Here is a 15,591-nt window from a genome sequence, read left to right as displayed (position 1 = left end):
ATAAGAGTACTGATATGAATTTATACAATAGGGGTCGATATTACAATAGGGGATACACGGTATAACCCCTTTTGTAATAAAATTTATGTCAACCCGTATTGTAATAATTGTAATAAATGTGTCTTGCCATATCAATAAAATCGACACCTAGCTTTAAATGTCTATGGATTTGGATCACCATATCCGTATCAATATATATGAGTACTGGTATGAATTTATACTGTATAGAATATTATAAAAACCCAACTGAAATCATGTATCAAAGACGTTTGGAGAATTAATAAAATGGAGAGTCAATCCCTATTGTAATCAATGATATTTAAAAAAAAACCTGAAGTATGTTCTCTGAAATATCGGTCGTCTGTTGACTTTGAACGTCTTTTCCTTATGCATATCAGATAAAATAATCCCCCTCATCGCATTTTTAAAATTCTCTTCTGCAGTTAGACAAATTTATTACAATAGAGGTTGATATTACAATAGGGGTTACACGGCATAACCCCTATTGTAATAAAATTTATGTCAATCCTATTGTAATAATTGTAAAAAATGTGTTTTGCCATGTCAATAAAATCGACACCTAACTTTAAATGTCTATGGATTTTGATCACCATTTCCGTCTGGATATCTACGCATTGTTGACATCGACTCTGTCGAAATTACAAGTACATTTTCAAATTTTTCAAGAGAGAACTTGTTCTCATCGTTGTGATAATTAGTTGTGCAATGGATTTTATCGAACGGGAGTTCATTACAAACACACAGGTAAGTTTATAATAACCAAAGTTAAGTAGTTTGTTCATAATCGAAGAAATCCGTTTAAAATTTACGATGGTTCACACAGTAGATCATTTTCTTTTTCGTTTTCAGTCTCCCCTTTCAACTCCGTAGCCATATAGTTGGACACCAAAATAGCCGCTACCAAAATGTTAATCATATTTTTTCTCGTCGGTCCCACAGCCAAAAGGTCGCACATCTCTTTTTTTGTCGATCTGAATCTGCTGGAAAAAGTTATTTATCTCTACCAATGACAAAGATTGTATGTTCTGGCCCTTCTTTATGTCGGCCATTTTTTTCGGGGGCGTATCGTTTTCCCTGTATTTCTTTATTACATCTATTAATTTTATTGTAAAACCATTTATGCAACATGGCCGCTCCTCCATCCCTGTTGTTGACATCGTTCGTTTCTATGGCAGTGCACGGACGGGCTGCGTCTTGACGAGTCGGTGTGTTCAAACCAAGTAAAGACTAGCGACTAGAAGTACGGTAACTCTTCAGGATCAAGGGTGGATAATTCGATGACCAGTGTATTAATGTGTATATTACTTGTCTTATTACAACTTATTGCACTGAATGGTGGACGGGACGGGGCGTGTCTAGCGTTTTAATACATTGAATACAGTGCATTAATGTGTATACACCCGTTACATTACAATATACTGCACTGGATAGGGATGGGAAGGGAGGGCAGGGCAGGGGGTAACTAGAGTATTAATACAGTGTATTAATGTGTACACACCTGTCGCATTACAGCACTGGATACACATACAAAGAATACAAGTGAGTAGTTCGGCGCATATAATAATATTAATAATAAAAACTTTATTTAATGAGGCAACTTATTTAGTTTGCAAAAAAAACCCAATCATCCAGGAGTCCCTCCTAAGCTACAAAGACACATATGTACTATCAGGATAAATTCAAAAACATTTGAAATACAATAGCATTTTAAAGTGAGAATTTTGGGAAGTCACTACTAAACTACAAAACATATATACTATACAAGTAAAATATAGGAAGAACACTATAATTACACACCAAATAAGATAGAATGCAGTTGCAAGTTAAATATAAGTATGTCATCAGTTGAATTAAAATAAAACCAAGTACGAACAATCCAAACCATAAGACAGAATTCGAAGTCCTAAAAAACGTTATAGGCAAAATAGTTTATTCAAGCAAAATAGTGTAATCAGCAAATGGACTGCTCCTCGTGTACAAATTACACGACAAACAGTGGTAACAGGTGTCCGGAAGAGTAAGCTTACTTTAGTGTTCAATATAAATGAGTTTTCAGTTTAACCTTAAAATTTTGAACATTTTTACACATCTTTATATAAAAAGGAAGATTGTTCCATAAAATACATGCAGAATAATGAAAAGTACGTTTCATGGATTCCGTTTTGCATTTCGGAAGGAAAAGAGATTTACTGGTCTGTGAACGGAGCAAGATATCAGTTTTGGAAACAAGAGATTTTTCAATAAAATAGGAGTTTAGATAAAGTGGTGTATTAAATGTAATAATTTTGAATGATAAGACAATTTTATTATAAAGAATCCTCTGTGTAAGGGTAAGCCAACCAAGTTTAGTAAATAAAGAGGTACACGGAGTTTCAATTGGTGCATCAAGAATAATTCGTGCTGCCCTCTTTTGTAATTTTAAAAGAATGTCTAATCTACTTTTGGTAGCATTCCCCCAAATAATAGAGCAATAGTCAAATATTGGTAGTATATAACTGTTATAAAACAAACTGATCTTTTATCTTATTTAGCAGAAATACTTTTGATGCAAGTTTTTTTTAGACAAATGTGGTATCTGTGCTTCTCAATTAAGGTCTTAGTCAATTTGAATTCCAAGTAATTTTGCGGTAGTAACCGTCTCAATTTTCTCACCATGAAGTGATAAAGTTAGATTTTTCTCATTTCTTTTTGTGTTTTCATGAAATCAGCATTGATTTTGTTTTCGAACGATTGATTGATACAAATGTACATTTACTTAATTCTTCTGTATTTTTTACAGCTTATTGTTTCCTGTTATAGTATATAACTAGATATCGGTATTTGTATTTTAGACAGCTGATTGTTTTATGTAATAGTATATAACCAGATTGCGGCATTGGTATTGTCTATTGTATGATTAGTATTTTCGTGGATAGTACAGAATGTGAACAAAAGAATACACGATTCGTTAACACAATTAGAGACTGCCAAAAATCAGTAGTAAAATAACAACAGTGACAGCAACTACCACTACAGCTCCGGTTTTAGATAACACACCACAACCCTGAAAAACACAAGTTATAATAAGCGTAGATTAATGGTCGAATGCGACATATTTAGTAATATTTTGATATTGTACGAGTGCGATAATACGATGGCAAAGTCTATATATATTACGCAATATCTTGCACGAGACCATTAAACAACTTAAAATACAGACACTCTCCAGCACGTGCATTTCATTGAAATACGTCACGCGGGTCCAATATTGCAACTAGTATAAATAATGTACGCTTGACATATTGCCCGTATCATTATGACGTCGCATCTGTATTTTAAATATAAAGAAGGGTCAGACTGGTAGTGAACATACGTCTGAGGCAATTGATGCTAGCTTTACCTGCTATTCATAGGGATTGGAAAGTTTATGCTAAACACAAAAACAGATTTCCTTGAGGCTTAAATAGTATGCCTTATATAAGAACTAAATTGGCCTTCACATGTTTTATAAATTATTAATTAGACATTTAATCACATGAAAAGCCAATAATCAACCCTCTAGATTATAGGGTGGTCGCGATTTCCAATGGATTTGTATCTATTATACTATCATTTATAGTATTCATTTTTTATTTTAAAAAAAATATAAATACCTCGGATGCCATTGGTACATTTTCTAACCAATTCAGTGTGTCCCGAGCACATCTTTCTATACTGTGGACGTCATGTGAAGATGTGTCAGAGAAGGGATTAACTGGATCAAGAACATACGTTGTTTCAGGGAAGTAACTTGACCTAAACAGATGCAAAGAAACGGATGTAATTCTTTCTAGTGGTAAAAACCCCTAATTAAACGTTACCCGTTCTGTAGGGAAATAGTGAAAGGATTAACGGGGTTTAGAACATACATTGTTTTAGGGAAGTAACTTGACCTGAAAAGTATCACATATGAAGAGCACCGGGGGAAGTCACCTTTTCAACGAACCTCAGTTAATGGCGCCATCTAGTAGCAAATTGTATAAGCCCTCTGTGGAGCAATCAATTTCAGGTAAAAACGATCGGAGTCACATCGAACCAAGGCCCTTCTGAAATGGCCTCCCGCCCGGAAAAATACAAGTCCATCGTATCCTTTATTTAACCTTATTTTGAAGTTGTAATTAAACCCACTCGTTGTTCTGTTCGCTTCAAGCATTCTCGTCCAAAAGTCTGTTTTGCCTTTATGCGAAAAGACAAAAATGTGACTTAGCTCATTCTTCCCCTGGACTCTTCGTATAATTCTTTCTAGCGTTAAAAAACCCTAATTAAACGATACCCGTTCTGTAGTGTTTTAGGGACGAAATTTGACCTAAACAGATGCAAAGAAACACATTACTCTTCTGTATGCAAGGTATAAAGACGGTTACCTCTAAGTGCGGGTAGGTCTTAATAATGATATTAGTAAGAGGGGTGGGGTGGGGCTCTTAATGATGATATTATTAAAAGGGGAATGTGCTAGGAGGGAAATAATGATATTAGTAAGAGGAGTGGGGGTTGGGGGCAGTTAATAATGATAATATTTAAAGGGAAATTTGCCAGGAAGGAAATTTTTCCCGGACAGCGGCGCTATGGTCTACTATTGTATCGAATTCCAACTCTCAAGGTTCTTTAAAGTGCCCGTCAATGTATACCATCCGTCCTCCAACATTGAGAACAGAAAACCACGCCGGAAAGACCTTGTAAAATTTCTCGGTTAACACCGGGAGCAAACCCGTGACCTTCCGGATATCGAGGGAGCGTCTTACTCACTTAGCCACCGCGGCTCCCTGGAGAATACAAACTGATAAAACGTATCTGTTAAGATGATACTATAACACGTGATAGTGGGAACCTAGCAGAAGATGATGATACTATAACACGTGTCAATTCAGCTTACCAATTACGTGTGCTATAGATTCCAGGTATTGTGATCTGTAGCTGTCTATAGGAACTAAATAACTCCATAGCTTTATAAAAACCAGTTTTCATTTTAAAGTTAGTTTTACTGTTCAGATGTTCGTCATAAATATACAGCCCCATTACCTCACAACAATACGACGCCATCGTTAGCCCATTAGTCTGAAAAGTTATATAAAATTATTTATGATATAAAGTATTTATTATACATAGTATATGTTTTATATAAGATTATTTATGATATAAAGTATTTATTATACATTGCATATGTGTTATATAAGATTATTTATGATATAAAGTATTTATTATGCACATTATGTGTATCATATAAAGTAATGTGATGCACAGTATTGTGTAGCATATAAAATACTTGTTTATTCATTCAGAAGAGTATTATGACCTAGTTTGTGTCGAGTGGACGTTAAACCCCATTTCTGTCTCTCTCTATTAAGAGTTTTATGCAATATATAAAGAATTATATAAAGTAATATATCAAGTATTATAAATATAAAGTATTTGCATTACCTTGTACCAGTATTTAAGTAAACGAATCAAGTCTTTAACTTTAGCTTGTTTAGGTCGAATCATTGCCAATTGTTGTTTACAGAAACAAACGGAGTAATGGCTCCTGACATCACTTGATTTATTTTGCATTTCTCGATAAACAGACTGCATATCCTCACCTGTTGTAATATAAATAAATATATAATAACGATGTCCTCTATCCCCATCTGTTGTAATATAAAATATTGTATAGAATACAGGTGAGCGATAATCAGTTAATATACTAGATATCCAAGATATTCATTCAAATTTCTTTACTCTGAAAGAAGTTATACAGCGTAGATAGTTCATTATCGTACCAACGGTACTTGACAATGCATTTAAATCGTGGACATCCGGTTACCTAGATAGTTGGTAATATGCTTTTCATGTTAATAAATGGAAATTGTGTCGCATATTGGCGTTCTTGCATATTGCATCGTTAACCCATATCTTCTTTAGATATGCCCACATGGCAATTTTGTCGCATATTTGCGTTACCTTCGTCCGTCCGTCGTCCACAATTTCGTATGAGGAATCCACAAAATACAATTATCATCAGATCTGTACGAAAGCCCAGAAGGCTCATTCCAAATTCCAAATTCCAAATGCGAAATTCCAAATTCCAAATTCATGTCTTACCGATAAAATAGCAAATTGGCAGCCCCCCTCAATTAAAAAAATTAGAATTTATATAAATTCTAATTTTACACAACTAATTACTTTTAGTTTACCTATCTGGGCCTGATAAATACCCGTTCCAAATTACTAGATTCCAAATTCCAAATTCCAGATTCCAAATTCCAGATTCCAAATTCCAAATTCCAGATTCCAAATTCCAGATTCCAAATTTCAAATTCCAGATTCCAAATTCCCAATCTGATCCGACCAATCGGATCAGGTTTTTGCTTTTGACTAAAGAGAGAGAGAGAGAGAGAGAGAGAGAGAGAGAGAGAGAGAGAGAGAGACGGGGTTTAACGTCCACTCGACACAAACTAGGTCATTTCGGGACTAACATATGTTTTAATTTTATTTCAATAATTCGCTTGCGCGTAGGGGTGTTTAGCAGTGGGAGGAAACCGGATAACCCGGAGAAAACCCACGAGGTTGGACAGGCCACCCTACTCCTTGTCACGTACAACCGGGGATTCGAAACCACGCCAGTTGACTCAATGACAGGCCGTAATCAGTTAGAGTATAATAACAATTTTTTTTTTGCTACAGCAGCAAATTTGGAATTTGGAATCTGGAATCTGGATTTGGAATTTGGAATCTGGAATTTGGAATTTGGAATGAGCCTTCTGGGCTTTCGTAGATCTGTATAAATATGAAGAGTCTAGGGGAAGAACGCTCTGAGTCACATTTTTGTCTTTTCGCATAAAAGGCAAAACAGACTTTTGGATGAGAATGCTTGACGCGAACAGAACAACGAGTGGGTTTAATTGCAACTTTAAAATAATGTTTAATACGAATCATAATTAACAGTACAACAACTGACGTCCACTTTTCAGCCAAATTAAGGTAAAATTTAGGGTACGATGAACGTATTGGCTAGGGAGGCCTTTTCAGAAGGGCCTTGGTTCGATGTGACTCCGATCGTTTTACCTGAAATTGATTGTTCCACAGAAAGCTTATACAATTTGCTACCAGTGGGCGCCATGGGATTCGTTGAAAAGGTAACTTAGATCGTTGTTCCCCGGGGCTCTTCATACGTGCGTGCTGTATCATAAGGCCTGTCATTGAGTCAACTGGCGTGGTTTCGTATCCCCGGTTGTACGTGACAAGGAGTAGGGTCGCCTGTCCAGCCTCGTGGGTTTTCTCCGGGTCCCCCGGTTTCCTCCCACTGCTAAAGACCCCTACGCGCAAGCGAATTATTGAAATAAAATTTAAAACCATATGTTAGTCCCGAAATGACCTAGTTTGTGTCGAGTGGACGTTAAACCCCATCTCTCTCTCTCTCTCTCTCTCTCTCTCTCTCTCATTCTCTTTCTCTGAACACTTCAACGTATAAAGTGGTCCTCCGATCTGCATAAAATTCACGTGCATCATAGAAACGAAGAAGACTATTGAATTTTAACAATTTCCGTTAATTGTTTTACTGCACAGACCTTATAGGGACTCGAACGACAAAAGTTTATCATCTGATCTGTATGAAAGTGATATGCATTAGTGAAATCGTTCAATGAAATGGAGACGTCTATTTGTCCTTGAGGTAATGGCCCTTGTTTCATTTCTAGAACCTTGTGAACGTCCTGATGACAATAGTTATAATCTGATTGGTATGAAATGAATTATTTAAAGTAAAACAATAAAGTCTATAAAATTCAATACTTCCTTTTAATTATGAGTTATAGCCATGTTTCGCATTGTAAAATATAGTGAATACTCATACAACAAAAGCTATCATCCGATGTATATTGAATTGATATGCGTTATTAAAATTAGTGGAACGAAGACGCTAATTACTTCTATAGTTGTGACAATTGTTTCACATTATAGAATTCTATGAACGCTCAAACAACAAAAGTTACGATACGATCGGCTGAATAGTAAAACAAAGAAGTCTAAAATCTCAGAACTTTCTGATAATTGCGTCTTGAGTTATGACCCTTGTTTCACTTTGTAGAATCTTGTGAACACTCTAATAACAATGAGTTTCAACAATATTATTAACTGTCCAAATAAATGGAATGTGAACTACACGGACGACTTAGCTGTGTGGTTGGTTAACTACCTATGTGTAATGTTATCGAAGAAATATAATTATTGCATCACACAGAAGAATCTGACGACTGGTATATTATGACACCAGCTCTTTGTAAACCAGTTCTTTGTCTTACCATGTTTGGCGACTACATATATTGCAGGTAGAACGTCGACTTCAACAGACTCACTTCTACCCTTGTACGGAACATATACCATAAACTTGATTAAATATTCGTTACATTTTAACACATGTATTGAGTCCATCCATTCGGGTTTTGACGGAAATAACCATCTATACAATACTGGGTCGGGATTACACATATATTTCCTGACATCCCGAATAATTTGTGGTTTATCTGCAATCAAACTCTCCATATCCGTATAACCATTGAAGAAAACCACCATATCAGCATCAGCATCACTCAGAATAGATGTTCCCTTTCCCAACGAACCACTCTACAAGCAAATATTGAAAATTAAAGCCATTTTCTTTGTCTACCTAGATGTTTAGTGGTTGGACTCCATATAACCACGACTTTAACATAGACTATCCAGAAAGGACTGGTCTGTATCCAAATAAAACAGAGTAGTGTCCCTTCATATAAATAGTTAGTGGATCGATTCCCTTAGCCATAACTTTAACATGGCTAGAGCTATTTGTTAAGGCCAACTCAATTTTCGTTAAGATCGCTGAGATGTAAATAAGGTTAGGGCGCGTGATTGTTGACGAGATTGTGGGTTAGGGTTAAGGTAAGCTTAAGGGTTAGGTCAAGGGTTGGGGGTCACCGCTAGCTCTGTCTACATCTTGTGACCTTTGACCATACTTGAAGTTGGCCTTATCAAATAGATCTAACCCTTTAACTTGGCATATCAGAAAGGACTGGTCTGTATCCAAATAAAACAGGGTTGTGTCCCTTCATATACTTATATACACCATAATTGGTTCGAAAGATAGAGATTTGTTTGCGGTACCATCTTAGGTAGAAGAGCACGTTAAACCCGACTTAAAGTCAAGTGAACAGAAACACAGACTTTAGCGACCAGTGGATACAAACTAGGGCATTTAGTGGCTAACCGATGGCGTAATTAATGCTAATTCAAGAATTCACTTGTGCGTAGGGATTTTGGAATGGCAAACGAGGGGGGGGGAGGTATCTTAGCTTACCAATCGGGTTGTTTTACAGGTAGAATGAGTATATGGCGGAGCAGCTTTAGATGCTGATTCGACAAAATCAACGTCATTAATTAGCTAGACTTGTGATCGGATGGATGAACAGTTAAGGCTACTATCAATACTTGTCTTATTATCCAAATGTTTACCTTGACGACTTCCTGAATACTGTAACCAGGCATTCTGTGTAAATATCGAACTACTTGATCTACCGTGTGATTTACACGCTCTTTAAAATCATTTGGTGGCCGGATCGTTTTATCTATAAACTTCTCCAAACTTTCTCCCCGTTCATAACCTCGCAGGTAGCTACTCATCTAAATATAGAAATGTATACCAAATTGATACGTGTTTCGATGACCTGGATAAAATACAGATTTCTCCTTCGATTCGTTTTATATACTATCGATCGCCTCCACAAGATTAAGATCTGCAGTGGATGGGGGACTTCAGGGGTCATACGAACAGGCAGGTTGCAGTGGGAAGAGGGCGGCGTCAGGGGTCATATGAACAGGCAGGTTGCAGTGGGAAGAGGGCGGCGTCAGGGGTCATACTAGCGACTTTTTGCAATATTCAGAAAAACACAGGGGTCATGTGAATGCTATTTTTAGATCCAGTGGGACGAGGGCGGGGTCAGGGGTCATACTAGCGACTTTTTGCAATATTCAGAAAAACACAGGGGTCATGTGAATGCTATTTTTAGATCCAGATATGTGCCACAAATTACGACTGAAACCTCGAGTTTTCAAAATGAATGAAATGAAATGATATATGAATTGTGTTGTAATGACACGTCAACACCAACCGCCAAACATATGGTGAATAATACGAAACAAGCTATATAAAAAAAATATCACAGACTATTAAATAAATAGAAATAAAAATCACAACTTGATGTATACAAATATTTAAAACTAGAAAACAAATTCGATAAAAATTTGTTTCTGTTCAGAAACTTACATTAATTTTACAATTAATGGTGTAAAAACTGGTAATTGAAGTATTTTGATCTTACTGCACTAAATGTGCTGAACTGTCAAAAGAACATGACAGTGTTGACATTCTGATCCGATACCAAAGAGTTAATTCTGCAAAGAGTGGAGACATGTTAGCGTATTCAGAACAATGGTCTATTTATAGTATAGCGATTAATGACACGACAAAACATAATTTAATTTCCACAAACAAACGTATTGTTATTCAAATACTTGTACTCCTATCCTATTGTTTGGTATTATCGGCCTGTTATTTTACAGAAATAGAATGATTTTTGGAAGTGTGGTTTAATAACATTTCTTAAACATGCATTATGCAAGAGCTAAATCTGCCTATTGCATGTCTTTCTTTAGGCCTGAAATGTTATCTAAAATTCAGTCACTAATATCTAGGTTCAGAATGAAGCAATTTGATTGACATTTTCAGCATATTCTCTTTTTATTATCTTACCTATTTCCCCTTTAGGTAGTGTTTGATTAAAGATTCATTATGAAAGATTTAGATAAAGAACTGACCATTGATAATGTAAAATGAAAATATTGAAAATTTCATTCAAATTATTGCATTCTGAGCCAAGTTGTCAGTGTTTGTAGTTTTGACAAGATGTGTGCATTGTGGTAACCAGGACACTGGTATATTCGAGACTTAACCTCGCTTTCCCATTTTTGAATTAAATTCTTAAATGGTGAACCTTTCTAATCTAGTTAAAATCTCGAGTATCCGATGCCATCAAGAGTTGATTATGGTCTTGTTTTGTTAAATGTCTAATTAATAGTTTATATAACATTTCAAGCCTAAAGAGAGAGCTGCAATAGGCAGATTTAGCTCTTGCATAATGTATGTTTAAGGGAGATAACTGGAACGACAAGCGACATTGACCATCCATTTTATCGTAATATTGTGCAAGATTGTCGCAAATTATTTTATTTTATATAATTGACGTATTCTTGTCAGTTTTTCACAATAATTGGGAAGCACAGATAGCAGATATGTCTAAAAAAACTTGCATCAAAAATATTTCTCCTAAATAAGATAAAAGATCATTTACCTTACGAGACAAGAATTTTGTTTTATAACAGTTACATACTACCAATATTTGATTATTGCTCTATTATTTGGGGAAATGCTACCAAAAGTAGATTAGACATTCTTTTAAAATTACAAAAGAGGGCAGCAAGAGCTATTCTTGATGCACCGATTGAAACTCCGTCCACCTCTTTATTTACTAAACTCGGTTGGCTTACCCTTACACAGAGGATTCTTTACAATAAAATTGTCTTATCATTCAAAATTATTACATTTAATACTCCACTTTATCTAAATTTCCATTTTATTGAAAAATCTCTTGTTTCCAAAACGGATATCTTGCTCCGTTCACAGACCAGTAAATCTCTTTTTCTTCAAAAATGCAAAACGGAATCCATGAAACGTACTTTTCATTATTCTGCATGTCTTTTATGGAACAATCTGCCTTTTGATATAAAGATGTGTAAAAATGTTGAAAATTTTAAGATTAAACTGAAAACTCATTTATTTTGCACACTGAAGGAACCATAATATTCAACTGATGACATACTTATTAGTTTTTAACTTGCAACTGCATTCTATTTTATTTTGTGTGTAATTATAGTGTTCTTCCTATATTCTACTTGTATAATGTATATGTTTTGTAGTTTGGGAGTGACTTATCAAACTTCCCACTTTAAAATGCTATTGCATTTCTAATGATTTTAAATTTATCCTGATATTACATGTATATATGTCTTTGTAGTTTAGGAGGGACCTATGGAAGATTAGTTTTTTTTTTGCAAACTAAATACGTTGCCTCATTAAATAAAGTTTTTATTATTATTATTATTATTATTATAATTCGGTAGTATTTGGTATTTGATAGTATCCGGTGGGGATGTAGTATGTGATAGGATTCGGTAGTAGTCGGTGGTATTCGGTAGCATTCGGTAGTATACCGTAGTATTCAGTGGTATTGGATAGTAAATGGGGATGCATTATGTGATAGGATTCGGTAGTAGTCGGTGGTATTCGGTAGTATACCGTAGTATTCGGTAGTATCCAGTGGTATTGGATAGTAAGTGGGGATGTATTATGTGATAGGATTCGGTAGTAGTCGGTGGTATTCGGTGGTATTCGGTAGTATTCGGTAGTATACCGTAGTATTCGGTAGTATTGGATAGTAGGCGGGGATGTATTATCTGGTAGGATTCGGTAGTAGTTGGTAGTATACGGAAGTATTCGGTAGTATCCGGTGTTATTGGATAGTTAGCGGGGCTATATTATCTGGTAGGATTCGGTAGTAGTCGGTAGTATTCTCTATTCGAGATTTCAGTTAAATATGGAAATGACACCATGTAAAGTTTCCTAACAGCCCCCGTATGTCAGTTACATAATATACAGAATAACATATTGAACAGTCTCCTAGCCTCCCCACGTGTCGGTTAAATATATATATAAAACAAAACACAGTAAAAAATGTCCCAGCCACTATATATTTCCATTAAATACAACAATAGTATAAATGTCCTACCCATCCCATACTTCAGTTAATAAAAATAAAAAAAAAATATAATGAAAATACATAAATTCAGACCTTGAAAGTCATTACCCTAGCTTAAACATACATTATGCAAGAGCTAAATCTGTCTATTGCAGGTCTTTCTTTAGGCCTGAAATGTTATCTAAATTATTAATTAGACATTAATTAACCTATCCAGACCATAAGCAACTCTAGATGACATCGCTAGCCTGCGATCTTTAGTGGATTATGAGCCAATTTACTGCATAACTTTCATTCACGATTTAACGATTAAATGGATAATCGACACTATGCTGTTTATTGTACTGACTTTAGTAATGATGATCCAGGCCAGCCGGAAAATTCAACCGCTTAGTTCTCTGTTCATAGTGGATCAATTTGAATGAAATTTTCAGCAAATTGCCTTTACATTATCTAGTTTTTAACTATTATAATGAGAACTGCCAACTCGTTATCGAATCTCCCATAATGTACCTTTAATATAAAAATAATACCCGGAAAAGTTCCCTAATACTCTCATATTTCAGCTTAATATAAAAATAATACCCTGGAAACTTAATGGCAAACAAGTTCCTTAGGCAACTCATATTCAAGTTTAAAAATATAAAAAAACATAACGAGAAATGTCCTAGTCATCCGATGTGTCATTTAAATATAAAACATCAGATTGAACAGTTTCCTAAACCGCCCCCCCCCCCCACACACACACACACACCACCTTTTCAGTATAAAAAGAACATAATGAAAATATTTCAGTATGACAAATAATAAAATATCCCAGTCTTTGCACCTCGTCCACGTATTTTGGTTGTACGGACGACTTGACATCTTCCGAGTAAGTTTTCGGGTGGCTGCACACCAAATTTCAGTCAATTTGAACGACAACTTTTTTATTTTACAGTCATTTTATTTTCGATAGTTTGTACATACGATGTCCTAGATGACGCCATCTTGCTTATTGTATTCGTATACTCGATTATCAAGACACTAAGACGGCTTCCCGCATACTAAGCTTATCCGCTAACACCACCGCTTATATTAATGTTTGTCGGGGTCGGTGATTTACTCTGCCAAACCTGCTATTCAATATAACAGTCTGAAAACATTTTGGACTGGGATCAAACGTGATCTAACAAGACACTCGGAATAGCGGACCGACGGATGCGTCGACAATATACGACCACATTTCCATGTGGCCGTATAAAAAGGGAGGCGTTTGATTATAGGACATTCGTACAAACGAACAAACGGAATATCAGACCATGAATAACGGACGGGAACAGTAAAGCACCAACCGGAAACCCCGACGAAAATCGTTATTATTTTTTTTTTTTTGGCGCTATTGCACTTTCGTACCTCTACCAGTTCCCGTGGTCGTAGGCACCTGAAATTTTCAGGGGATGTTAAGTGGGACTAGCAATGACCACACACCATGACTTCCTTTCGGACACGGGTCCTCTGCGTTTGACCGTTTTCTGACCGAGCAGTGTGCGACAGTACCAAGGTAAACCTCCATGATTCAAGCCAAGGTGATAGCCTTCGAAAATGGTTACGGGGTCAAGGTCGTAAGTAAAGGTCAAATGTCCCAAAAATGACTTTGAAAAGTTTGAGTTTAGTTTTCTGTAAGATGACCTTGACCTACGACTTTGACCCAATTATCTTTTCTGAAGGACGTCGTCTCTGCTTTCACCTCAAACATTAACTTTGATAATACAGTAAGAAATAAGGCCACGGCAAGCATAAACGCAAAGGCCCCGATATGGATGGGAAGTTTGGACTCAAGGTCAAAATCAAGGTCACGGCAATATTCACATCTAAAGGCCAATCCACTGATCAACACCAAATAGTATTTTATAGAAAATGGTGGCTTCGCGCAAAAATTAAAGTATACGAAAATTATATTAATTTTTATGAACTGCAGTGTTAGGCAGCTAGTGCAGTGTGTCGGTTTCCGTCTTAGTGTCTTGTTATTCGAGACTAAATAGTAAACAAAGCAAATGGCGTCAAACGGATGAAGTTTTCTCTCGTTAGAAATTAAAAGGTCGGTAAAATAAAAAGTTATTGATCGATTCGGCTGAAATTTGGTATGTGGTCATTGCTAGCCCCCCTTAACATCCTCGGAAAATTTCAAGTGCCTACGACCACGGGAACTGGTAGAGGTACGAAAGTGCAATAGCGCCCTTTTTTTTACTGCAGTAATATCGAAGTAGCCTAGTATGACGAGTGTCCAGATGATCGAGTCTAAATAGTAAATAAGCAAAGTGGCGTCGTCGGGGGAATCTTTACTACCTATCTAAAGTAAAAGATACGTAAAATGAGAAGCTACTGATCCAATCAACTGAAATCTGGTGTGCGGCCATCATTCGCCACCCATACTATCCCAAAATACAAATCTTTTTATACAACGATGGGACGTGGCAAAGAAAAGGAATTAACAGCCAAGAACTGGCCTATTCACGCTCTTCTTCGACTATTACAGTATTCGTATTACACACGTCGATACATTGCGGCACCCAAAGCTGATTTTAAAATGTAAAGTTTAACGTATATAGTCTATACAACCTACCTTGTCAATTACGTTAAATATCACTGACAATTACTAGTGTCTACGTGTAGTTCTAAGAAATTAAACTGAAACTGAAAATAAATTTCTGGGAAAACCACACTGTTAACTTTCTATATTGATTTTTAC

The 15,591-nt window shown here is 35.9% G+C and overlaps 1 protein-coding gene across 2 annotated transcripts; it reads right to left on the bottom strand.

Annotated features, from left to right (window-relative positions):
- Positions 1-1,582: 1,582 nt before the first annotated feature.
- LOC126810515 (2'-5'-oligoadenylate synthase 1) lies at positions 1,583-15,591 on the bottom strand. 2 transcript variants are annotated; one of them, XM_050535633.2, is made up of 7 exons: positions 15,466-15,591; positions 9,502-9,669; positions 8,316-8,637; positions 5,458-5,615; positions 4,913-5,094; positions 3,654-3,795; positions 1,583-3,064 (listed from the first exon to the last, which is right to left on the bottom strand). In XM_050535633.2, exons 2-7 carry the CDS (start codon positions 9,667-9,669, stop codon positions 2,978-2,980), a joined length of 1,059 nt encoding a protein of 352 aa, XP_050391590.1. In that variant the 5' UTR covers positions 15,466-15,591; the 3' UTR covers positions 1,583-2,977. The 2 variants fall into 2 exon arrangements, with proteins under 2 accessions (XP_050391590.1, XP_050391581.1); XM_050535624.2 differs by lacking the exon at positions 15,466-15,591 and adding an exon at positions 10,313-10,628.

The sequence above is a fragment of the Patella vulgata genome, chromosome 1, assembly GCF_932274485.2.
Source record: "Patella vulgata chromosome 1, xgPatVulg1.2, whole genome shotgun sequence".
NCBI classification, from domain to species: domain Eukaryota; kingdom Metazoa; phylum Mollusca; class Gastropoda; family Patellidae; genus Patella; species Patella vulgata.
Note: the sequence above shows the minus strand (reverse complement) of the source record. Positions and strands in the feature narration are given on the sequence as shown.

What these genes read in the sequence shown, in the direction of transcription:
- LOC126810515 (XM_050535633.2), bottom strand. Translation starts at nt 9,669, where the DNA reads ATGAGTAGCTACCTGCGAGGTTATGAACGGGGAGAAAGTTTGGAGAAG. An exon ending in TACTTAAATACTGGTACAAG is followed by an intron (nt 5,095 to 5,457) that starts GTAATGCAAATA and finishes ATAACTTTTCAG; the next exon opens with ACTAATGGGCTAACGATGGC. An exon ending in ATCTATAGCACACGTAATTG is followed by an intron (nt 3,796 to 4,912) that starts GTAAGCTGAATT and finishes GCATCTGTTTAG; the next exon opens with GTCAAGTTACTTCCCTGAAA.